Here is a 26,717-nt window from a genome sequence, read left to right as displayed (position 1 = left end):
GGCACCACCACGTACCGGTACGGCCACATCCCGGCACGGCCGCGCTCCGCTGCTCTGGACTCACAGCCGCGTCCGCACCGCGGTGGTGCTGGGGCTTCAGGAGCTGTGGAAGGGAGACAGAACTCAGTGTTAAACTGTCTTTTCTTCTTAGAGAAGCCGCCATGTTTTGCCAACTCAGAAAGTATCTTAAAACTAAGTCAGCTCTTCTAACTTCGGGCGGGATGCTAACCCACACGCTGGGATAGCAGAGCCCCTGCACAGCCCAGCTGCCTTCTCGCTCCCAGCAGCACAGCTTCCCTTCACACTGCTCCATGCCCAGTGCTGGTTGTGTTGCTTATGCGCTATTTCACTCTGTAAAGTTAGGGAGCTGCACCAAAGGTGCTCATACCAATAGCTGTAAGCGTGCAGGGTGCATAGTTTACAGCAACACTTTTTATCAAATTTATGGATGCAGCTGGCCAGGAGGACTGTGCTGGATTTCAGCCTTACTACAAAAGGCTGCTATGCAGCTTTGTGCAGCAGTGCCTAATCTGAAGAAAGCTGGAAGGTGTCATGTCACCACAGACTTGTGGCTCAGCGGTCAATCACATGTCTTTCACAGCAGTTTGGGCAGCCCTCCAACACCAACAGCTTCAGTCTGCCCTGCGCCCAAAGCAGTACAATCAGGAAACTTGCATCTTTGTGCACTAGAGGGTGTTTTGAAAGACCCCTGGTAATCACCTAGCGCAGGGGATGCTTTCCCAGTTTTGGGATGTGGCCTGCTTCCAAGTTTTTACTTGGGGGCTGTTTTCTCAGCTCGCACAGGCTGCGCAGCGCAGGATGCTGATTATAAACACTTGGCAGGGCATGGTGCGCTTGCCTAAGGGTTAGATCCCTTGCTGCCTGGATTACTTGTATGATAATGTAGAATAGCAAACTTCAGCTTCAGAGGAAATTGCATATCCAAAGCGTGCAGCACCACTGCTGTCATTATTTTATTATGAATATACTCATCCTGGATAGGTTTTGTTATAAACTGTAATTATTCTGTGTTAAAACACCTAGCACTAATGAATGGGGTTCGGGGCGAAATGTGGTGATTCCCAAACTTATTGTAGGATGTTCTGGATTTTCTGTAGATGAAGAAAAAGGGATGTTCTGACTGCTGATGGACGGTTGCTTGTTTCTGCAGATGTAGACCCAGACTAGAATAAATCAGAGGGTGTTCCTTCCAGTCAAAACAAAGTGCTCACTTATAGTTCTGTTTAAAGGCTTAGTTAAGGGGAAGTATGATAGTGATGGATGTAAAGCCATTTCCATCATGAAGGACCCAAACTTTTGGTTTTTTGGTTGGGAAACTCCAGACACATAGATGTGGGTTTGCCTTAACACAGTCTTCCTTTGTGGCATTGCATTTGTCACTTAGCTTTCCCATGCTTTTGCCATAACTATCCTAATGCATACATAAAATATATATTTTATACCCACCCAGAGAGTCTTCAGATAATACCTCACAGTTCTGTAAGTCCATTGAACAGACACGTATTAAATAATTCTAGTTCTGTTTACCACGTGTACTCTTTTCCCCTGACGGAACACTTCCATTTTACAGTGTATTTACTGGATGTCTGACCCATGCTTATTCCAAAAGACAAGTTTGAAGGCTTTAAATTTAGAGGGAGACTTTATCCCTTGGTTGGGAGGTGAGGCTTATTGTGGACAAGCTTGAGGAGGGAGTGGTGGGGAAGGCAGCGTGTCCTACTCAAAATTAGTGTTCCCTTTGATCAGACCTGTCTGTCCTGAAACATCAAAGTCTAAGTAAGCAAGAAAAACCTCATACTATTCAAACAATGCTTAATCCTTGCTGAAACATACCACTGTTCACACCTATTGATAAGCTGATGTAGTCGATCCTTTATGTACACAGCCATCAAAGTCCTCTGGGAAGCAGTAAGAGGGAATCAGAACCAACTCCTGGTGCTGGTTCCAGTCTGAAGTGTAAAAGCTGTGGCTGGCAAGGTGCGCATTCAGGGTGGCATTTATACTGTACAAATGTCAGTCTATAAAAGGTGAATGAAGCCTTTGAGGTGTGGCGAAGCAAGGTCTTTGGAAGTCTGGTCTTAGGCCCTTTTGCTTTACTGGCAACCAAAGGCAGGGGCAGACTTTCAGTAAATACATCAGAGAGATACAGGAACCACTTCATGATCTGGTGTTTAAGAGCACTATGGTTCAGTGCCTCTGTGGAGGTAGTAGCACAAGTTTTAATTGCATGAATGCCAAATGAAATCCTTTAAAACAAGACTGTACTTTTTCTCAGACTGACTCAAGCAGGCTCTGCTGGGCTGCAGTCAATAAACAAGGAGCTGAAGTGCTTCCTGTAACAGACAGAGCTTCCTAGCCACTGTATTACCAAAGAAATCAGTCTTGCAATACATGAAGCAAAAGGCAGTCTCTTAGATCCCCATTACTCAGCTGGGAAGAACATGATTTCAAGAATTACGTTTAAGAGTTCAACTGTGGGAATGCTCCATGCCAGTAACCATCAGGTTCGCTGCAGAAGCAGATGACAAAGCTGCAGCATTTCCACAGTTACCTCACTGCCTAATGATTGCTTCACTGCAATGCTAGACGTATTAGAGGACGAAAGAATGGCAGAGCTCTGGAAGAACAATTTGCATTGTGGCTTCCTTAAGAAGCAAAGGCAGATGTGAAAGAAATTGCTAAGACTGAGAGGTGAATCTGCAAAAGTAACCAAGTACCCAAGCAATGCACTGCTGCCTCCCATGTGCTTGGCTGTTTAGCACAGATGGTCGAGTTAGTTATCACTGCAATGACATGTGGGGTTTGCTCTGTAACACTACTCCGCTGCCACAGGGATGATGGAGACAGTGTACAAATCTGTCAGGACTGACCAGAAAGTTCCTTAAAACCCCTGAGTTCATTTTTCAGGAATACTTCAGAAAAAATACTTCAGAAAACAGAGTGTTTGGTTTTTTTCCCACAACTTTTGGCTAATCCTAACCTACTTGCTTTAATACTTCTCCTGCTAGGCATACAGGCATCAAATGCAGCCACATAAGGAGGCTTTATTGAAAGCATTCAGTTTTAATTACGGGAGGTGTCTCAAGAGCAACGCTGTAATTGTTTCTTGATTGTTCTAATTGATTTGCCTTTTTAAAAAGGCATAACAGTGGAATTAAACAGCGGCACTATCACATCCTTGTCTTCCAAATGCTGAGCTATCAGTCCCTGAAAGTGGCCCCACAGGACTGGAAGTTTGCTCCTTGACATCCTGTCCGACTTATGGGTTTGAAGGCTCACAGAGCAATAGCCTGAACTTCATTTTCCAGTCCTCCTCTGAGTACCTGATTCTTACTGATGCTGAGTGTAGGCAAATTAAAATAAAATTAGTTGGAACTCATTCATATTTCTCTGTAACAGGCCCAAGTGGAGTTATTGTGGGACCTGCAGGAAAGATAAGATCACAATCTGGCAAGAAAATTGTAAACCAAATTTTCAGGTGAAGTCTGTTGGCTCTGCGGCCTGTGGTCAGCGGAGCTCTGCCAGCTTACACTGGGAGGGAACTGGGCTTTGTTATCTCCCCCAGATCTATGAGTGTAATTCAGTAATCCTGGATTACTCTGACATTTTTTATGAGTTTAATAGACATTAATATTCGATTGGCAACTTCAAGCTGATATGTTAGAAGAAAAATGCACAAACTAAAACCAGCTGCATGATATTACAATGTAACTGTTGTAATTTTTGTCATTAATTGGTTATGAAAACCAGACTTGTAAGATAACTTCCTCAAAACTTTGTGTTCATAACTTTTTCACCCTATGGATAAAACAAAGGAAAAATCTCAGAGGTAGGAATATTCCTAGATATCCATGGATGCACACCGTACAGTTGGGACTATCCTGTTCTTATGCCTAAAAAAGAGACTATTATTTAAATGGCTTTTTGTAATTGTGAGCTGTTGTGTAGTTTTGTAGTGTTTTGCTATGAATGACAGCACTTGACTGAGTCTGAAGTTATTACGTTGTGAGGATTCAGCTGTATTCTGTAGTGCATGCATGTAGGTTTGTCCTAGCAAAATGTTAGGCCTAGGTAGCATCACACTGTCACAAAATATATTTTGTATAAGTTTGCAGAAGATGTACCTTTAATGAGTATATCTACATCTAGGAGCAAGCTTGGGTAGGTCAGGGTAGCAAATTATGTTTGCGCAGTCCCTTGGATCTTACAAGTCTGTCCTGTCTTTCTCTGTTGGGCATTTTTTTTTGCATAATCAGAAAATTGTTCACAGCAGAATTTCATGTTTTAGGGAATTAATATAACGGTTTTCAGTGCTGAGGGATTTCTGTTTTGCTGGTGTTAAAATTCCACAGAAAATTGTACTTAGAATCTCTTTCCAGCAGGCTCTGTGAATAGCAATTAGCATCATAGGCCCTTTGCAAAATTTGTAGCAGTTCTCTAACGCTCACCAGAGATTTGCTGTTGTATAAGAGTTCGTATTTGATACTGTTTAAAACAGTGTATTGCAGCTAGCACTAGAGAGAAACAACACAAAAATGCAGTCCTTCAGACACCCTCAAGCACTGGAGAAGTCAAGAATCTGACTACTGGAGACGTGGGGTATTTTACATAACAGATCACATATGACTGGGTCAAGTAGTTGCAGGAACAGTATTGCATATAAATATCTTCTGTTGCTGTTAAGTGTCTCACTGTAGATCTCAATAAAAAATAGGCATAAATCTCAAGGGCGGGTTTTGCAGAGGCGCGCCGCGGGGTGGCTGGAGCCAGGGGCTGCTGGCTTCCCAGCTCTCCCGCAGACTTGTTCCAAGCCTTTTTCTCTAAACTTCATGGGAAAAGAAACTAACAAAGCGACCCAGCAGACCAGGATAGAAGTGTTATCTGTCCTGCTCATCAATGCACACAAATGCTTTGAATGCATCTCTCTGTTCTTCGCAGGGTGAAGAAACTAAAGCACTGACTCTCGTCCTTCATCGTGACTCAGGCTCTCTTGGATTTAATATTATTGGTGGCCGACCATGCGTGGTATGTTAATTGTTAAAATATGTTTGCCCTTTCCAGTTGGGAAAAGCATGTAGGTCAACACTTAGAGGAAAAATGCTGCTGACAAGTATTTGGTTCTCTTGGGATTCTTTCAGAGCAAATCTTACATTCAGATTAGTATTGGATGTCTATTAACTATATTTTCTTTTCTCTCACGTGTTTAATCTTGCACACGGTCACAGTTAGTGACGCTGATACAGGTGGAGCGTAACTCCCAAAATGCTGAAAGCCCCGGTGTCTTTTTCTCAGACCATACTGTTTTGAAGATAGTGCGTGAGTTCAGGACCCGCAGCTTTAGACCTTTTACAGTTCATTAAGAAATCGATATTTACTCTCCTTTCCACCAGAGATTAGGCTGCCCTCTGTGCAGGTGAAGGGATGTAATTTAAACATCCTACTTTTGAATTCCATGATTTCAGCAGATGTTTCCTGCACACACACTCACTAATGTATTTTTTCTTGATGCTTGCTGGCTGGAGCTGCTGCATCTGACTTTAATTAGATCAAGGAGTGGAATATACCTCGTCCTAGCAATTTAGAAAAGTGTTCAGAACTACTCCTTGGCCTGTCGGAAATGTGACATTAATCACAATTTATTCCTGGTAAATTCACTTGGAAGTTATTCTTTATAGTTAACGTTTTCTGTTCCTTTTCTGAGACATTGCTCTGCGCTGATAGCTGATTTTACAATAGAGAGGGATGTAAAGATACCTCATTAGTTAGAGGCTTTTTTCCACAGTTTTGTTTTTAAGGCTCCAGAGGAAAAGCCGTGCAACTAAAAATAAAAATGCGCTGTTGCTTTCTGTTTGATGTGCAATCAGGCTTCTGTCTCACTGGATTCTACATTAAGAATAATTATAATGACAGTTACTACTGAGCTGGCCAAAGTCAGAAGAAAACAATTATCCTACAGATGATGAGCCTAACAAAAGTCCATTCCTGGCTGTGCAGTTACTAAGAATGGGAGGATCAGGTGTTCTCATTAGTCCAAAAAATCCCATATTAAGACATCACTAAGAATATTTATTCCAAATTACATGCACTGCTGAGACACAGATGAGTTTTAGCTTAGCACAAATTAAAGTTACTTCAAGGTGCAATAATTTGTTTTTCATTTCATCTTTATAGGACAATCAAGATGGTTCAGCCAGCGAAGGAATTTTTGTATCAAAAATAGTTGACACTGGGCCTGCTGCTAAGGAAGGAGGGCTGCAAATTCATGACAGGATTATTGAGGTATGTGAGTACACTGTCCAGTCTCTTTTAATAGTCCGAGTTCCGTTGTCATGTCTTCAAATGGCATGATGTTTAGCGTGGGTTTGGGAGAAATGTACCCTGGTAAACACTGTCTAGAAGACGTCTATTAAAACATGCTTGACTTGATTCAGTGCTGACCTTTGTGGCTTTAGGTATAGTTCTTACCTAAATATAGAAACCAGATTATGGTTGGTATGTGCATGTCCTGACTTTCTGAGGAGCTAGTATCTATCTGGTATGCCGTAGATATTTCTTTTTAAAGCGATTGGAAACTTGTAAGTTATTTAGTTAAAACCATATGTGAAATATCTGTAGTGTAAACCATGGTTTTATTTATCTTGGTTTCTAAGACCAAAGGTAATAAATGTTTTGAACGGCCAGAAAATATTCTACTCTGCAGTTTCTGTAGGATTTATTATAAACCTGTCTAAGGTACTCCTTTACTTGTAACTACTTGTGTTATTCAGTTTGGAGTCTGAATTTCTTCTCATTTTGCCAAAGTCTTGACATCAATAAAAAGTCCTTTCTGTGAAAGCAATGGTTACTTGAAATGTTTGTTTGGGAAAAAAAAAAAGTCTTTTTTTTTTGAGAGAGAGAAAGAAGAAGGTTAGTTGTCGTGAAATGCAGCTGACTGTGAGTCCGTTTCCTTTGTTTAGCATTTTACAGTTAAGAAGCAGCGTTCTTCACTGTCTTAGTTTTGTAGACTGGAGAAACTTTGAGAGTCTGTTGCTCAAAAAGATAAGTGCTGTGTTTGTTGCCAAGGATATCATGGAGCAACCAGTTTCTCTAAGTAATGGAATTCCATTGCTCTTATGTTTTGCAAATGAGCAGTAAACAGCTGCTAAGGATTTTCTGCTGGCAGGAGACAATGTGTATTTGCTATTTTCTGTACTGTTATAGTAAATTGTATTCACAATTTAGTAAGGATATAAAATATTAATTAATTTTCTTCATACGAAAAGGAGTGGAGCCACAGTAGCAGAACTATAAAAAGATAAGAATCTGAGCTGTGAAATGATCCAGAGTTTCTTAAACTATATTTATGGTATAACATAATTGGGAAAAGGTCTGGATAATTTTGTGAGAGCTATGTAATTTTTGTTGGAACGGAAAATTTTCCCATAGGCACATATTTCCCCAAAGCATGTTTGAAAAGCTGACATCCGTTTTGGAAGTAGCGCAGAATCACACAAACAAAACAACTATGAAAAACAAAATGTTGGAAAATCAAACACCCCAAAGTAAGGAGATGCCCTGGTTTTCAATCTCCTTGAGTGTAACTCAGCCTGGAATTGCAGCCATATGGCAATTTGTTGTAGGAGTTGCCAGGGGAGAACGAAGGCAGCTGACCTCCATGGGCTCTACAGTATCTGCTCTCTCCTGCAAGGGATTTCCCTCGTTACTGCTTTTCTCTGCTCCATTTTTCCACAAGTTCAGTATATGGCACTGGTAGCACAGACAACACTGAGCAACTAAATACTGCTATGGTGTATCAACAGTAAGAACTCAAGAACATAGAGGAAGGCAGGCAGGGTGAGATTCCGTGCTGTGTTCCTTGGCTGTGTCTGCTCTGAGTGCAGCCGTGCCTCTGTGAATAGCATTTGGGCAGGGTCCTTCCCACAACTCCAAGCTACATTTGCTCATAAGAGAGAACTCTAGAATAAAGACACAAGGGAAATTGGCTGTATTTGTAGCATACCAAGGGTAGCAGAAGCCCAATTGAATGGTGTGTGTTGACAGCCTGTGCTGTCCACAAATTCATTTTCATATTCACTCACTTCTAAATATACACAAAAGGCTGATGAAAATTTAGCAAAATGACTACAGAATCATTGGCTTCGGGTGTATGAGTTTGGGTTAGGAATGCCCTGTTGAAGGAAATCTCTGAGAGATGCCCAGCTCATGTGTTTTGATTCCCACTGTGGAGTAGTCACTGAGTGTGCTAATAGGCTCTTTTCAGATAAAATGGCTTAATATAATGCCCCCAGCCACTACAGGCATCCAGTTCACAGAACTAGACCACAGTGGTCTGTTGCAAAGCCCTAAGAATACTTGTACTGGGGACATCAATGCCTAAAAACAACTGTATAATTTCTTAATCTGTGAAATTTGTACTTATTGCCCTATAATTAAACCTATTCCAGGTAAGGAAAAAAGGGATACCTCTTGCATCAAGGCATCTAAACCAGCTTTGTCATAGTAATATCCAATTATATTAGATGATTGAAATATCCTGTAAATTACCTAGCTGAAAATCAGTAAACACTTAATGATAGTGTCTAATGAAGCAAAACCCAAACTTCATAACCAAGTCTGGCAGTTCACCAGATGTTGCTGTGAATGACAAGATGCAGTCAAAAGCCTCAGGTGGAACCCATCACAGAGAATAGAGCATTCTAAGGGTCTCATTTGCTTTGAAAAGCATGAAAGATGCCAAAGAAAAATGATAACTATCTAGAACCGGGTTTGGCTATCTAGAACTTATTTGACTTGCTCTTAATATTATGGTTTCAAGTAACACCAGCATGATTTTAAATAGACCCTCTTGCAAAGAGCTCTCATTCTAATACAAGATGCTGAGCATGACGTCTCCAAAACTAATTCCGGAATCCATGGCAGTGAACTTAAAATGGAGTAAGACATAAATAATTTTATTTCCTTTTGAAAATGTTTCTCTCTTGTGGATCTTCTGGCAGACATGTTTTGGAGCCTACATAAAATAAGAGCATTGTTTCTCATTTTCAAAACTGTCAAAACATTTCTTACTGCTTAGCGGGGATTACACAGTAAAAAATTTGGACGCGTAGTGCTGTTTATAGCTGATAGCAAATGTTGCTTGGAAATTCTTTCCCCTGACAAATTATACCGAGATAAACTTTGAATTATGCCTGAGATAATTTTTAATCATATTTTCCCACTGTAATTTGGGTTTGGATTTCCTATTTTACACATTTCAAAAGAATAAATGTAAAAAAAGCAAATCAGGCCTAATAATTGTCTTGAATTTTCAGTAAAAAGCACTTTGGGTCTGTTCATATTTCACTAACATAAGCAGTGCCACTCTGAAGGGTTTCTACTGCTAAATGGCATACATCATCGAGATGAATGTTGCGTGATCTGTGCTGCTCAGTCTTTAAAGCAGCACACAACAGAAACATGGAGATACATCCTTTTCCTTCGTATTTCATTTTACCAAGTCTGTTAAATAATAAAGATATTTAGTGCTTACATAGTACTTTGAAGAATGTCTTATAGCTGTTTCCTTTGCTGTTTTATATTATTATCCTTATTTTGCAAATGGGTAATCTGAAGTATACAGGAAAATATCTTCCTGAATTGTCAGGTCAGGGTAAAAGACTTGGATCTTGGCCTGTTCATTACTGCTCTATGTAAAGCAATGCTTTTCACTTATATCTGTTTCCAGGTATTTCACAATTACTATAGAAGTGAGGAAGTAATGGCATTACGAGACTTTCCATGGTTTGACTACAGGATTTTATGTACTGCTATGACATATATTCAAAGCAAACAGCTGATTTAATGCGGTACTAGTGAGATTCTGAATTATTGTTCCGTAGCAAATTGCCATGTTAAGAACATGCTGAAACTATTGATTTTATTGCAGTGGAATTACTGTTCTCATAGATTACATTTTTGTAAGGGCAACAAAATGGTCCTAATTTCCTCTTATAGCAGAGTTGGTTCAAGTCCCAGCCATGAAGGACTCCTCTACGCAGCTGCCTGGCATTTATGACAAAGTTGGATTTCCCAAGTTTTTATTTTTAAGTACATCAGCTCTGAAAGATTATGAATTAAATACAGCATTCTCTTCTCACTAACCAGTAAACTTGTTTGTTTAGATTCAGAGCTCTTCAGAAAGGAGACTTGAAATGCTAACTGCTTGCCACCTGAAAATGTTTTAAGTACAATTTGGGTACTGTTGAGGTAGCATAAACTGTCATAGCTGCATCGAAACCACAAGGATTTATGCCACCTGGGGCTTGCCCAATGTTTCATGCTGCTCACAGGAAGGATCATTAGTTTAGGAGTTGAGAATTTGTCTTAGTGCATGTGATTGATTTTCCCCAAAGCACGCTCATTTGCTACAAATTATAGGCTGCTTTTCTGTTAGGTGAGTTTCTTCATAGGCTATACATAGGAACAATGAAACTTTTTAGCAAATCTCCTACTGCATACTCGCAAATAAAATTTACAATTTGCTGTGGGTTCTCCACTCACCCTGTGGTACACAGGCAGTTCTAGCAGGGCCACTTTCTCCTCAGGGGAGGTTGCTCTCACAAGCCACACTCGGTATCAGAGTTAACGGTGTAGCCTCCAAAAAGTGAAATCAGCACAGAGGGAGCACATCAGCCAGGCAGGAGGGCAAGGAAAGGAGTGCTCACAGCAGCATGCCTTACATTTCCCTGTCAGGGAAATACGTGTGCTAAGAAAGGTTTGCTGCTTTAAAGTGGACTGAAAGAATAAATGAAGAAACTTTTCACGTGGTCTGCTGGCATGTGACGGGATCTAGTTTTTCCATGAGGTTGAGTATCTGGGCTGAAAGAGTTCCGTGTGCTGCCAGCCCAGCTTTCCTGCCAGCATCCAGTTGTCCCCGAGCTGCACACCCACTGCAGCTTATCACCACTTGCAGACTGTTCACAGGAGACTTCCATGAGTAATCAGTAAAGTTAATAACTGAGCTGAGCTTTCAGTTTCTCCTTTGCTGGTGTGCTTTTAAAAATCAGCTCTAACATGATAAACTTAAGCGTACAGCTTCTTGGAAAAAAACTCACTGCATGTACTAGCTGAACTCTGATAGGCTTAAGAGGTTAAACAGAATTTTTTCATTGTCATGAATGGAAGAGGTCAGCTCTGCAAACAAGATTTACTGTGCAGATACATACACTTAGGAATTAATATTCTGGAAAAAAAAACATTTTCAGACAGCAACTTAAAATTGGCTGTTTCTGTTCCTGCCAGGACACACAAGCACATTGGAGTGTTTCTGGAGAGGGAGCACAATGGGGCAATGAGTACAGCTGTAGCAAAGCCAGCTTTTTTTGGAGTACAAACTCACAGAACGTTTTTCAAGCCCTTTTTCCTTATCTGCTAATGGTATCATGAAGCAGCCTCATGCCCATGCTGAAACATAGATCTTGCAGCTTGGTCAGTGTTAAAAGAGAGTAATAATAATCTTAAGAGGAGAATGGAAATGAAAACAGAAGATGTTGGTTATCACTGCATTTTTTCATCTCATAAATAGATTTGCTCGATTCCCCATCGGTGCTGCAGTCTGAGCAGCAAGGAGGAAGGCAATAAGCCAGACAACAAGAGGAGGATGAACTGAAGATGCATAGCACATATTTTTTAGCAAATACTGAATCATCATCCTTCCCACAAGCAGCAAAAAAATAAGAAAAATCCATTGAATGGGATGAAAATATAAAGTTTTGCAAAGAAGGAAACAATTGTTTCTAGCCTTGTGGACCCTTCTCTGTCTCTTTACCAATGAGTAAGGTAGATAGCAGAGTTGAATACTTCTAAGCACATTTCATGCTGTAACTTCCTGTAAAGCCCTGTGTGAGTTCCCCTCAGATATCCCCACCATTTTATTGTCATCTATCAGTAGAAGTCCCCAGCATGCTGCCCCTAAGCATGACATGGGTGTTTTGAATCAGGGAGATTGGAATATTGCTCTCAAGAGTGTGCCAAATAAAAAAGATGGAATTAAATTATCCAAGAAAGAACTCTAAGTTCAGTTCAATAGATCCCTTATGTGCAACACATTAAATTAATGGGATTACAGTATCAGTATTCCCCTCTCCTGGCACACCACTACCTCTGTGTCTCAGTTTGAAGGGTAGCACCCACACTGACTCACAGCACACCTCCGGCTTTGCTGTGGCTCTTGGGCACTTCTTCACATCATCTTTATCTTCTTCCAACAGCCCCATTTTCTTTTTTCCACTGGGAAGGACTTAGAATCCCTGTTACTCTACAGGCAGCTGCACCCCAGGGAAACCTGTGAGGTGGGAGTAGTTGCAGAGGGCAAGTGCCTCTGCTTCCAAAGTCCTTGCAGAGGATGAAATAATTTTGTTCAGTTTGTGTTGGAATTGCATGGTTAAAAGGGAAATTGTTCTTGAGAAAAAGAAGTGATGATGAGGAATATACTTTCCAGGTCATATGCTCATTCATCAAACTTCCTGACTATAGGAATGGAAAATGGGAGAGAAAAATGCCAGCAACGAGGCAGCTTTTTATAAGACTTTAAAAACCAAATCACTTAAGGCATGGACTGTCCAACATATGCCCCATCTCCCAAAATTCTTTGGTGTGATTATGAACTTGCTTGGTACCATGAGGAACAGCATTTGGAGAGGAAATGCAAACTGCTTTGATAACTTCCAGGCCTGCCAAACCTCACGTGAAGCGTGGGACTCAGGCGACTCGTGTTGCAGGATCACAGGCTCATCAAGCATCTCATCCATTCTCCCGCCCTCATGTTTACCATTTCCAGTGAATGAATCCATGCTTGGTTCAGTCTTCTCCTCCTAACATCCTGTTAGCATCCCAAGGACACCAGCTCAGTCTGTGCAGCCCTTTGCCAGGCTGTTCTGTGCCGAGGCAAGACAAGGTCACCCACTGCCTGGGAAGGCACAGTGTGAAGATTGTCCTGCCTGGTGTCACCTCACAGGCTACAGGAGCTGCCATGGTGCTGCACACGAGCTCGTGGCTGGGGCATGCACACCAGAGAGAAAATGCAACCTGAGAAATTCAGATTCTGGCTTTATGAATGATCGGTCTTTCAAAGTAAAAAATAGCTGTTTCATATTCTCTTTAGCTGAGCAAAGAGAAATGTGTCAAGTTCCAACAAATACTCTTTAAAAGGATGCATATAAAGCGTATAACAATGGGGCAATTTAATCTTTTCACACGTGGCACAATTTTTTGCATTTTAAATCATCTCCTGTTCAGTTTTCCACATTTGAAGCCAAACCATTATGATTAAGTGTTAGATTTTATTTTTAGATTTTTGAATGCTCTGATTCTTTTTAGAGAGAGCGCGCAGAATGCCATGTCAACTATTTTCACACATTTTGTTTGTATCACAATAATGGAGCAATCAGATGCAATCATCTCTAGCTTAGTGCATATGTAGTACATTACCATGTCAATTGTATGAAAAGACATGCAAAAAGTGAGTGCAAATTAACTGGGGAAAAAAAGGCAAGCCCAGACCATTGCCATTCAAAATGCACTTGAGTACAATTTGCATAGCTTTTAATTTGGAATTATAAGGAAGATGGAATTTGTCCAGCAAATGTGAAGAAAAGCTGAATGTGTGAGGGTCGCCACATCCTTCCAAAAATCCTCAACACAGAGCAGCTCACCCTGCAACTCTAACCTGGTTTGTGCCACTGCTGGGATTTTTCTTCAAAGCAGGAGCATGGTATGCAAACCTGCCTGTCCTGAGTGCTTCGTTTGTCTGTATTTCCCAATAGTACAGTTCCTTTTTTTTTCTCACACACATAATATGGTAATTGAAATAAAATCCTACAATCTGTTCTGGTGACACATACAACGCAGTCACTTGTAAACAATGGTCTTTATAGTGTTTAAGTCAACTTCTTACTGTGTGATACAAAACAAATTATCTTCCAGTATGAAGCATTGGGTTGTTTTAGTTCCTTTTCCTAATTTATTCTTTACACCATGAAAATCTAAAAGCTGTTCACAATTAACTGCAGTTCTGTGCTTTAAACACTAAGAGGTGACAACTTATCAGCATTATGACACTAATTCCAAGGTTGTTAACCGCTTCTCTACTTTATGCATGATGTTGATAATTTTTAGAACAATGTAACTTCACTATTTTATGTTTCACTACAAAGCACAACTACAGGACTTACACAGTTTTTAGACTCTCATAAACAGAAATGGTACTGGGCTGACAATAATAGCAGTAGAGATTTTTTGCTTGAGTACTGGGGCTTTTAAATGAGTACAGTATATAAGCTGTTGCTTTTTAAGAGTTTGTTACGCATTTTAGTATCCAAAATAAATCTGTATCATGTTAGCTTTCTTATAATGTTGTAGAATTTGTTTTTTTTTAAATACTATCTGTAAAATCTTATACCTGTAAAGGGAATTTGCCATTGAAAGTGGAATTGGGCTTTTAAAGACTGAGGGAGAATAATGTTTCAAAAACGGGAAGTTGTGAATTTGCTCTGAAGAAGAGAGATTGGCACAAACATGTTGTGTGGGCAGGAGCACACGTCCCATCCCTGTGCAAGAGCCATTCTTTTGGGGAAGGGCTAGGTGATTACTGTGCTTTTGGCCACACAATTCCAAATAGCCCAGATGTCGCAAATAGCTTTTCTGCAACTAAAATTGTGCATTAAAGGTGGAACGTGTTTCACTTGTGCAATGCAGGTGCAAGGAAGTCATGTTATGCAAAATAACATTCTGTTGGTACAAGCTCATTGCTACTAGCCTACTCAAGTCTTGTGTTAAAATACTCCTTCAAAGTAATGATCAATTTATGTAGCCTCGGTCATAGAACTTCACCTATGGATCTCAGGAAGTGCGCGTGCTCTGGCAGGCTCTTCTTGAACACCCTTTCACAATGACAAAATATAGGTGGTTATCATCTGTAACCCCAGTATATTATCCACAGCTCATTTCTGATTCGTTTACCAGTAGTACAGAATAGTGGAAATTGGGTTTAAATGACATATGCAGAGGCATGACAGGTCTCTTCATTGTAAAGAGTTTTATCTTGAAGCAGTTTAGTCTTTCTTCTGTCTGTTTTTCTTCTGCCAAAATCCAAGTAACTTTGGAGTATACAAAAGCATAAGTAACTTCAAAAGTATCGCAGGGATGTGGGTAATTGTGAAGTCCCACCTCCAAGTTTAACAAACAGTGAAGCCTTGCTTCCCAGGCTCACGGAATGGTGGAGGTTGGAGAGAACCTCTGTGTTACCCAGAGCAGGGCCAGCTGAAGCCCAGTGCCCAGGGCCATGCTCCCTCGTTGGGATGTAGAATAGAGGCACACACACACTGGGCTGGTGAATAGGCCTTTTGGGCTGCGGGGCTGGGCAGGAATCTCAGCTGCAAACCGGTAAATATTATGTATGTTTGATTGATTGGATGAACATGAGAAAGAAACCAGCAACAGGAAGGGAAAGTGAAAATGTTTCCTGAATCATTTGGGAAAAGAAAAAAAAAAAAAAAAGAGCTTTTCAGTGCTATTTTTTCTTCTTCTCTGTCAGTTCTGCAGGCTTCCTAGCTCAGGAAGATTTAGTTTATTTCTCAAAAGGTCTTGCTTATAAAGCAGATCTTTCTCTGGCTCCGGCCAGCTCTAATAAAAATTAGCAGTAACCTTAGCAGCTGCCGTGCCACATGACTGCTTGGGATTGCATAACTGCTTTTTCCTTCTAAAGAAGCACACAAAGAGATCATCTGATCTCCTGCCTTGCACTGTTCTCTGTGAAGTATTTCTCTAGCTTGATTTCTAAACAAAAATCTTTTTCTTCTTTCTTTTAACAATCCGCTCTTTTTAAGACCAAAATCTGTCCATAAATAGTAACAGGCTCTAGGCAGAGCTTTCTTGAGTTAAGCCCATGAATGAATAGGGTGATTTTTTTTTAACTGTTACACAAACTATTGCTGTTTGTCAACAGTAAGACATGTCTTGGATAAAAGCTAATGTCAGCCCAAAGTCATTCAAAGAAATATTTTGCTGCTGAAATTGTGGCTTTTTAGGACTGGTAGTGTTCCTGAGAGTGTTTTTGGATGGAGATGCATTGTGGTTTGACAAGAAGATAAAGAAAGAAAAGAATCCTGTGGCCATATAATAGATGTAAACTGAATGCACACTTGGCTCAGTCCAGGTCCCATTTAATTCACTGGAAATCCCAGTGTATTTAACCTGATCTACAAACACAGAACAGTTGGAAGTTTAAATTACTCTTCCTGTGTGGCATGTGGAGATGGACCATTGTTTTCTGGCTAATTGGTTTTCCCTCTAGCAAAAAGGAAAAAAAAAAATTAAATGCTTATTCCATGCAGCAGCATCGTACCGCTTATGCAGAGCACTACACAATGTTGAAGAAAAAGATGGAATTGATCTATAAGCAGACAGCACATTGCTCTGCATGAAGGTGCAGTCTAACCTGTTAGATTCAGTGTGGCTAAGGGCATGGTGAGAAGTGAAATGCCTTTTGCTGGCCCCGTGGCACTGGGGCAGACACACCAGGGTCCCGCGGCACAAGTACTTCTGTCGCCAGAAGTCTCGGGCAAACTTTTAAGCGCTTCTTTTTAAAGAAGTGTTTGGTGCAGGCTAACATTCATACACTGCAATTGTTAAGGAAATCTCAGGTCTCTAGCTCGAATTCTTAAATCATTTAGCGTGCTTTGAAAAGACTGTGCAAACTCTTCATAGCACAGTTCATCCCAAATGTGAAGAAGCACAAGTGAGACAATGATAATGTCACAGAACATGAGATGTTGCTAAAAATAATGGGCAGCTTCTCATGCACTGGAGCCTTGGGACCTGCACAACACAAGGGCTCTGGCTTGCACCAGTCAGACTCCCTTTCTCCACTTGAGCTGAAGCAGTCAACTTAACCAGAGGCTTACAATAGAATCTGAATTCATAGGATTTTCATTTTTGCATCTCCCCCTTTTTTCTACTGTAGTCTTTCTTTTTCCTACCAGTTTTCAGGAAGCCCTTGCTCTCATTTCGAATCAAAAGTTTTGGCACATTTTACAATGTAGACTGAGGAGCTTCTAGAATCGTTCCTTTAGCAGAAGTTACCATCAAATAGCTTGGAGCATGAAGAAATGAGCAGTCTTCGGATGCAGTTGCAGTTGATAAGTGTCCTGCTAGCAACTTGTTTTAATTTAAAAGTTCACACAGCCAACTCTGATTCCTTCTTGTATTTGAAGGAGCTTTTTTTTTTTTTTTAATATAACCTCTCATTGTTTTCCTTTCATTTTGGCCTCCTTTTCTCTTGCTTTGTAGGCAGTTTCCTCTGCAGCAGGGGAATTGCTGTTTCTATTACAAACCTTTCTCTGGCAACTGGAACTTTTCTTTCAGTTTTAGCCCCTGCTGATAATTAAAGTTTTCTCTCTCTCTCTCTCTCTTTGCTTTACATTTACCAAAAATAAAGTTTGTTTGCTCTCTGTGGATTTCACAGTGCAGAAGGTTTTTGCAGACTTTCAGAGCTGCTGACTTGAAGCAAGTAATAAACATAGGAATGAGTAGGGGTGTCAGAGAGTGATAGATAATATATTAGCCTCTTGCTGGGTCTAGCAAATCTCCGAGTTTTATAGACTATTAAAGGCTGCTTTCACTGGGCTGACATTGTGCATCTGAGCTCGTTTTCCCAGCTTCCCTTCCCCAGACAATCTGCTGCAGTTGGATACCTGAATGCATTAGATTAATCAGAAGCATTTTAGTTATGTATCTCAGGCAGAAATAGAGACGTGTTAGGGGGTCAAGGAGAAGCTGTGACGTTTTCTCTGGGGCTAAAATGGATTCCATGCATAAGCTAAGGAATCAGGAAGAGCAGTGCCCCTGACAGCCTCCTCGTGTTCAGGCGATTTGCTGTTAACCAGAGCTGGTCTCTTGATTAGGCTTTATGCTTGCTTTTGCATAATGTGTTATAATGTGAATAGGTTTGTGAAACAAAGGAACCAAAACCCCGCAGCGAGAGCGAAGGCGATACACTTCTCCCTAATCCTGTTCCTTTTGCCCTGAATAATAATTTACCCTAAAAATAATTTCTTTTCCATTTGTTTATTCCATACCCTGAGGTTCTGATCAGCATGAACAAGGATTGCAGTCTGGCCCATTTTGCTCGTATGTGTCTGACTGCAACCATTTAATTCCTTTCCTCTAGAAAACCTTTAAAAAAAAAAAAACCCAAAAACTAAGCCCGAAAGCTTTTATCTACTTAGAAAGTGTTTTCCTGCAGTTTCAGGAAGAAATGCAATTATCATGGCTGCTTAATTAAACTGAGCTGTCAATGAAGCGATAAACCATGGTACAATTAACTTATCCTTGTAGAAGAATGCAAATTAAGGCTATAACTGGAGGTCTTGGGAAAGGTCTTGACCGGTTTCTGCCACCAGCCTGACAATCACACTAAGTCATTCATATTCTCAGGCAATCAGATGATGCACACCATCTTTTGCAGGAAAAAAAAAGAACTATGGGAATATGTATACACTCACACCATCAGACGGATGCTAAAAGACTAAAGGCCTTTTATATCTATCATTGATACATCACCAGTGAGTTGTGGACTGTAATGCACAATATTTCAAACCGTGAGAGTCCTTTCTCAAAGAGAATTGTCTTGAAGTAGCTGAGGGCAGTAGGACAGTATTTTAAGAACTGACAAAATCAAAAGACAAATCCTGACCTGAAGTAACAAGCGCAGTGGCTAATTAATTTGATATCTACTAGTGCAAAAACCTTGGTTAGCTGAAGTCAGCAGTGAAGATTTTACCAGGGAAATTTTTGTACCAAATAAAGACGAATAATGAAGTTATACCCACTTGCATTGGTGGATTTATGAGAACTGATGGCCATATTTGTAAAACCTTTCCTAATCTGATGACAAAAAGTAAATTTACAAGTATTCATTCTGTCATTTTAAGTTCCATGCAAACCTATAGTACAATTTGTAGTTGAATGGGAATCCCTTGGGATAAAGCTGTCTCTGGCACAAGCGGTGTTACCGTAAGCTGTCTACAGCAGAGAAAAAAGCCTGAACATGTAAACATGCTTAACTTTCAGAACAGAACTGGCTTTACTAAAGCCAAAGGGACTACTCATAGAATCATGTAATTGTGTTGGGGAAGACCTTAAAGCCCATCCATTTCCAACCCCTGCCGTGGGCTGGTGGCCACCCAGCAGCTCCAGCTGCCCAGGGCCCCATGCAGCCTGGCCTTGGGCACCTCCAGGGATGAGGCACCCACAGCTCTGGGCAGCAGTGTCAGGGCCTCACTGTACTCTGTGGGAAAATTTTCCCCCTAATATCTAATCTAAATCTCCACTCTTCTAGTTTAAAACCTTATGCACTCGTCCTATCAGTATGCACCCATGTGCAAAGTCAGTCTCCCTCCTGTTTATAAGCTCCCTTTCAGTACTGGAAGGCTGCAATGTGTTCTCCCCGGAGCCTTCTCTCCTCCAGGCTGAACAAGCCTCAAATTCATATATATAATATGGATTTATATGCATATATGTATACAGAGATACATATATGTACTAGTATGTATGTGTGTTTATATAAATATATAAAATACGTACTTGTCTATTATCTAAGTATATATATTTGAATATATATATGTTCATTTAATTGTAATATGCAAATACGTTGCCCACATTTATTCCTTCTGCTGCTCAGAAAAGTCAGTAATTTTTGTGTATCACAACCTAACTAGATTTATTATGTAAAAGTTTACAGTTTTGTTTGGACGTACAAATTAGGCAAACTCTGGATCAAGTTCAATTCTAAATCTACAGTTTGTTGGAAAACCTTTATCATCGTTGTTGTCTCCTAGCTATTTTGTTATCTAAATAGCCTCTGGATTAAAGTATACTATTATGTTAAGAAATGTAACATTTAGGGCATTAAAAGCACTAAGCGTGGCTTTAAATCACAAGCGGGCCTGATTTTTGTTTTGCTTTATCCTTTACTATGTCAGACAGAGGATTTCCTACCATTGCTTGTGAAAAGAAAGCTGGGGTTGGAATTAGAAAGGAAAGCATAAAACTAATTGTTTGATGGTCTCATGTTACAGACCACCTACACTGAGGAGGCTGAGAGTTTAAGTAAATTGAAATTGTAAAGAATGAAACAGTTAAAGACTAGTGACAAACAAATAGGTAAAACTTAGTGCAAAATGAGGGGAGCAACAAGACAATACAATGGCATTTTGTTAGGAGTTCGGTACTTGGCTTTACATGCATGAAAATATAAAGCTAAAGGAGGAGCCACTTAGCAGAAAAGTGGCTAAATCCATTCCATATCCTGTCAGCTCTCACTGGAACGCTATGCACAGCGCTTTGTTTATTTTCTAAATATAGATATTTAAAGTTTTCATAGACAGAGCTGAAAGAACTAATTTTATACTCCTAACGGTCACCTTGTGATAAAAACAATGTATATTCAGACATTGCTTTAAATAATTCCTTTAAAATAAAGTTAAAAGAAGAGAAACATATAGTAAACATATAAGCTGGGGAGAAAAACTAAAACATACATATCCCAAGAAGAGGCTTGTTTAAAAAAAAGCACAGGGCAAGATTATTTTTTACTTCTTTCAGGACCTCAGCAAACAATTTATCTAGAAAATATTAAACGTGGATAGAATAGAGAAGTTCGCTTCAGGGAAGAGACATCTGTCAGTGCACTGCATGCAATTTGAAAAAATGTAATTGCAGTCCTCCTTATAAAACTTGAAAACACAGCTCTTCCATGGAACTAAATGTAAAATTTACTTCTGGGTGACATATTTACCTACTTACAATCACTCCTAAATCAGTTTGCTTTAGGGGCATTGTTCAGTACTTTATATACATACCTGATTAATTGCTCTGTACTATCACACTTGAAACTAATGTCTTTGTCTAGAGGGATTTGAAACAGTAACAGAGAACTTCTCTCAAAACTGGACAATCTGATTGTAGAACTACAGATTGTTACGTGCTACTGAACTCCAAGCCAGCACTACCATGGATTAGATTAAGGTATTTTAGCTTAGTGTAAATGAAAAACTTTAGATGATAAAGAAATTAAAAAGCTATGAACTGCAGTTTAATTGCACTCGGAATATTTCCCAGAGACAACGCTTACACTTTGTTACTATTTGTCTGGCGGTTGGGTTCCACGATGATAACATTGTGTAGGAATTTGCGTGGAGCGGCCTAAAACCTTTCATTCCCAAACACATTTATCTTTGTCTCCATCACTCGGGTGTCTCACAGCTCAAGTGCAGGAGGCCAAGCAGATCCATCTTCGCTTGTGCCAGAAACAGGTCCTACGTGCTGCAAGCCAGCAGGGCGCACAACGCTCTTTCTGCTTTGGTAACCCTGGGAGGGATGTAATTTTTAGTTGTGCTCTCTTCTTTTGGGGTGGGTCTGAATCAATCTATTGTTTCATTGAAGGACAGCTGCAGAGGACATGAGGGAAGCTGGAATGAGAAGGAAAAACTGATTCTTGTTCAAGACAGAGCTAGAAGTTTTCTTGGTGCGCAGATGTTTCTGGAGTGGCAGCTCTCTGCAGACACCATCAGTTATGAGCTTGTAAAGGCCAATAGGTTCAGCGAAGCAAAGCGATGCTTGATGCATTTTAACAGGTGCCAGGGGAAGCCTTCTCACCTCACACACTTAAACCAAAGTAAGCTTTCAGTTATGACCTGAAACAGACATTTTCCCCCATCACTAAAAGAAGAATTTCACATCAGCAGCTGCCGGGCTGCTGAGCAGGCTGACACTGCCTTTCCTTTCCAGGTGGGGAGTGTTATTGTTTCAAATGCCCCTTTTAGAGACCTCTTTCAAAAAGCCCTGGGATATGGAAAGACATTGGAAACTATTCTGAATCCTTGCAACAGGTGGTTAGAGTCAAACTGCACTGCGTAAAAGTTGTAGTCTTTCCAAGCCTTCCATTTTAGCTGCACGAATTATGTCTTATGCAGCTTCAGCAAGTTGCACACAATTTTCCTGTGCTGTTCATAATAAGCAACCAGGGCAAATGTTATTTTAATTCTTTCTTCTTCAGAACACACATGGACAAACAAACATCTCTTCTAATATGCTATTGCAGCACAATAACTAGTTGTCTTGTTTATGCTTTACTTAAAATATTTTTCTTCAGGCCTGTAGGACAGTTCTTTCCACTTCAAAGATGTTCAGTTTGCACTTAGGCCATTAAAAGATGGTTAATGATAGAGCTGGATGAGCCATCATGTCATACAGTTGGTTACTAACTGTGTTATCAAGACATTAGATGGAGTTCTTTGTATTTGCATCAAACAAATCAGCATCAACATATTGCATGGCCTGATGTATATGATTTTCTAAGGTCAGCGCCCATGTCTGCTGACTTTATTCTTCCTCTAGATGGAAGCAGGATTTGGGTCCCAAGATGCAGTGAGAGCGCAAGTTCTGCATAAAGGCTGAATTAAGCACACCTTTCAGCTCCTCAGTGTCAGAATGGTCTCAGACATTTTCCATTCCTATTTTTAGGTGTAACAAAAGGCATCAGAAACTGTCAAGTATGAAGGGTTTGTGGCTCTCATTTGCAGCGTCCACTGGCAGTTCTGAAACCCACAGAGCCCAAGTCTGAAATCTTTATCTAAAGAGTTGTACTCAAGTAATTGCTCACATAGCAATGTCTTCATGGAGTGTTTTCAGTGCCTGCAAATTTTCTCTGCTGTAGTCAGCATGCAGTCACACTGATACCATTTTTTTCCAGTGGTAAGAGGCCTTTGATCAAATACTGGTGATAACAAGAACCTCCTAAAACTAATTTTGTCACTGCACCCAGTACTAAACAGAGAAATTAGTTGAGTGGCATCAACAGAACAGACTTTAGCGACAGAAGGTAAATAATGCAAGACTATTTTACATAAGCGCCAAATATTTGACAGTTTTACAACCGGCTTGTTATTTCCAACAACTGTGGTGTTAGGATAAGAGCATTTGCTCTTTCCATTTCTGGCTTTCTCACATCCTTAAAACCATTCGTGCCTGAAGGATGTGCTAAGAAACTGTGCCTTTGTGTTAATTCCACTTGGTCATCTGAAAGACTATTTACTCCTTCAGCTATCACAGTAGAAACCAAAGGTTTACCTGAGCAGTTCACCAGAAAAAAAACACAAACAAGGCTGTCAGTTAAGGTAGGGGCTCACACTGGCTTCAGTGGGCTTATGTCATGGATAGTCAGTGAGGACTAATATTTTTTCTCCTTGCACCGGAGAGGACAGGCAGCTTCTGCCCCACTTCACCTTTAACCCACAGTATAAAAGTTACATGAGATCCAATGCTGTTGGTCATCTTTTATTATTATTGCCTTAGCAATGCCTGAGGACCCTCACTGAAACTAAATTCCCATTGGCAGTAGTGCCTGTCTCCAAAAATGTGTGGTGTAAATATTCAAAACATACAGAAGGACGGAGTGAAGAGGGGTTGTATCATCATTGCCAGCTGGGAACCAAGGCACAGATTACTTCACACAATTTCACTTCTCAGCCGGGTGCAGAACCCAGACCTTTCAATCCAGCAAGGTACTTAACCACCCTATTGTTGTATATGCTGAACTAATCATAGAATCATATAGAATGGCCGGGGTTGAAAAGGACCATAATGATCATCGAGTTTCAACCCCCTGCTATGTGCAGGGTCGCCAACCACTAGACCAGGCTGCCCAGAGCCACGTCCAGCCTGGCCTTGAATGCCTCCAGGGACGGGGTAATCAAGGTAAAGTTTAGGGGAACATCACTTTTAATATCACCAACTGAGCCTCTATTAAAGCATACACCACCACATCTACACTAATTTTTTTTTTTAATATATGTTTGAACAGGTTAGCTAACAAATGTTATTAGTTTAGGTCAGTGGAGTTACAACAACCGCATGAAGTGTTAGAAAATGGTCAGAAACAAGTTATCCAAACTATAACAAAATATTCCGTGGGATTTCACTAATTCTTAGAATATAAATAAGCTACCTTGAGACTAAAAACATGGGAAAAGATAAAAAATAAGAATCTTTTCAGAAAAGTAATGAAAACAAAAGCTTACATTGTTAAAATGCTTCTTAAGCCATAGCTACATCACCTGCAGTCACGCCATATAAACAAGCCGTACCTACAATTGCTCAAAATTCCCGTTTTAATTTTTTTTGTCCATAAATTCTAAATCCAACTGCAGCTTGCTGCAATATCCACTTCTAACAGCAATTAATAATAGCCTTTAAAAAAAGAGCAAAATGCAAGTCTGTTTACAGATAGAGAGAGCATTCATTCTTTGTATACCTAAGACTCCCAGTGGGAGACTTGGCTGTTTGAGGAATGTAGGGTGGGGTGGACTGTGGCTTCCCTTCAGCCCATGACATTAGATTAGCCCCGAATTACTGTTTCTGCTGCCATTTTTAGTGATTTGGTATCAGCAGCGACAGACTCTTCCATGATAAGAAGGGGGCACGTAGGCTCTGAGGGGTTCTCGTGCTGCTGCAGGACTATATCAGTCTGGCAGCTGTTGCTTTGATTGAAAAGGTATGCTGACAGTTCAGGGCAAGCTCCAACAAATGGCACCAGCTTCTGAAAAATGCACTTCTAACAGAACTACCCCCAAAGGACTGTTTATTTAAGGATTTCAGTGTTGTTATATCTGACATTTGTGCTGAAACCTGAGTTTTTACAGTGCGAAATGTAGTAACATTGAAATGCTTGTAGAAAATATCTTTAAGGATGTATAATAAACACTAAACCATTACTCAGTGAGGACCTGTTGACATATGTGATCTATATAGCATTAACACATTATTGCTGGTTTTAACCAAAGGTGGAACACTTAGGGAGCATATATTATTTATATGTGAGAAGAAGTGTTGCAGAAGAGTGATAAGACAGTAGCTAAACACAGATGAATCAGAGACCTGAAGTTCGTAACGAGCCCTCCATTCTGGGGCACTGATAGTGGTTCCCAGGAACAGAGACCAGCTGAGTAATTGAGATCCAGAGCAGACACTCCTACAGGTCTGGGAGTCATTAAATCAAAGCTTAAGTCTCAGAACATATCAGTGATTTTCAAGCTCAGAAGGAATCGTTATTTCAGATAAATTTTCCCGTGAGTCATATTCTCCATTACCTTGCCCCTTGTGTGGTCATTTTATTTAATGTGAAAAGAATGTAAAACACAATTGTTCTCACTGATGGTTCCTCACACTCGCTGCAATTTAAATGACTGCACACGGTATAGGGTAGGAGGGAGAGAGACCCAGTGGAAGTCAGTATCTAGTGTAGAGAAGATGCTCATGGATTTTTTTGTCTCCAGATATCACCTCATCTCACCACTAAAACCCAGTGATTCACACCCATGCTGTTTTGCAAAATCAGAGAGAGATTTGTTACACAATACTTTATCTTGTGGCACTAGAAAACCTGGGGGCTCATGCATTGCTCCAGCCTGTCTACTAACAGCAGGACTACTGGAAGTGTGTGTAAGCCTGAGCACATCTCATGGGGAAGGATTTGGGCCATTTGCTTGAGTAAGGGACAGATGGACTCCATGCTTCACCCATGACAGGAAGATGGGTGCTGAGGTCGCTGCCCAGACAGACCTCGTCTTTGTGCACTGAGCCTGCCTGCTGGCAATTTTCATTAACAACTTGAATGTTATCCAAACTGGCTATTTACCAAAAATGTGAATAAATTTAACACGTTTCTTCATCCAGAAAGTGGAAGATGAGAGGATCCCCCGTCCTTGTCACTGCTCAGGTGAAGCTGGAGTGAGGGGTAGCTCCTTCCGTCTCCGTAAGAGACTTTGGAAGGAATACAAGGAGCAGGTCCAGAAGGAAAGGAGGAAGGATTAATTCTGCTTCCTGACTACTAAGTGCACAGTCCGTGAAAGTTTTGTGGTCTGAATCTGCCCTTGATGTTTCTATGCCCCATTTCCCTGAGCTAAGTACTGCCAGGCCACTCAGTCTGCCCATGTGACTTTCCTGCTGTTTGGGGATTACTGTTCTATACATCCACATACACAAAATTTACCCGTATCGTTTATCTTTTGGGACTCTAATCTTCATGATGTTTCTCAGATGTCTTTAAAACAATGAACATTTTTTCCACTCAAAACATACATAAGCTATTTTTGAGCCATCACTGCTTTGCTGCTGAGCGTCATCGTGAGCTGCTCAGCACCAAGAGTTATCCACAGCTTGTAGATCTACAGGATACTCATGAAACTATCGTTTTCAGAGATACAGCAGATTAAAGCTAAGCTATATTGCTGACTTTAAAGAAATATATGATCAATTTTCCAGTGCAAACATTCAAAGATATAATGAAAAGCTGCTGTAACAACAGTTCTCCCTGCAAAACTGCTGTTACGGAGTTGAATATGCCATTTGTAAGGATTAAATTGCTTTTGCAGTCAAGTGTTGTAATCCATTAGTGATAAGAAAAGGTATTTGTCTATCAGTTGTGGTTAACTACATTCCTTGTATTAAAAACAATTTAGTCTCTTAGGTGAACCCAGCGCAGGAAATTGTTTAGAGAGTCTGGCTGCAGAGCTGGAAAAATAGAGCAGTTAGTGCTCCCTTCCCCCAGCAGGACCATGGTGTGTTACTGAACGGTGACAGCTAACAACTTAACCTTTAAG

General features: G+C 40.5%; 1 protein-coding gene and 1 long non-coding RNA gene across 5 annotated transcripts in view; one reads left to right on the top strand and one right to left on the bottom strand.

The window, feature by feature from the left end:
* Nucleotides 1-26,717, bottom strand: part of LOC110404830 — a 362,084-nt gene that overhangs the window by 176,841 nt on the left and 158,526 nt on the right. For all 4 annotated transcript variants that reach the window (XR_002442508.1, XR_002442509.1, XR_002442510.1 and 1 more), the window contains one exon: nucleotides 16-103. This is a non-coding gene — a long non-coding RNA (uncharacterized LOC110404830). The remainder of the gene's footprint in view (nucleotides 1-15; nucleotides 104-26,717) is intronic.
* The window catches only part of PDZRN3 (PDZ domain containing ring finger 3), a 124,173-nt gene that overhangs the window by 1,327 nt on the left and 96,129 nt on the right, over nucleotides 1-26,717 (top strand). The window contains exons 2-3 of the mRNA XM_021409549.1: nucleotides 4,960-5,046; nucleotides 6,193-6,300. Coding sequence (XP_021265224.1) covers nucleotides 4,960-5,046; nucleotides 6,193-6,300 — 195 coding nt within the window. The remainder of the gene's footprint in view (nucleotides 1-4,959; nucleotides 5,047-6,192; nucleotides 6,301-26,717) is intronic.

The sequence above is a fragment of the Numida meleagris genome, chromosome 11 (genome assembly GCF_002078875.1).
Source record: "Numida meleagris isolate 19003 breed g44 Domestic line chromosome 11, NumMel1.0, whole genome shotgun sequence".
In the NCBI taxonomy this organism is placed as follows: Eukaryota; Metazoa; Chordata; class Aves; order Galliformes; family Numididae; genus Numida; species Numida meleagris.
This window is presented reverse-complemented; position numbering and strand designations above follow the sequence as displayed.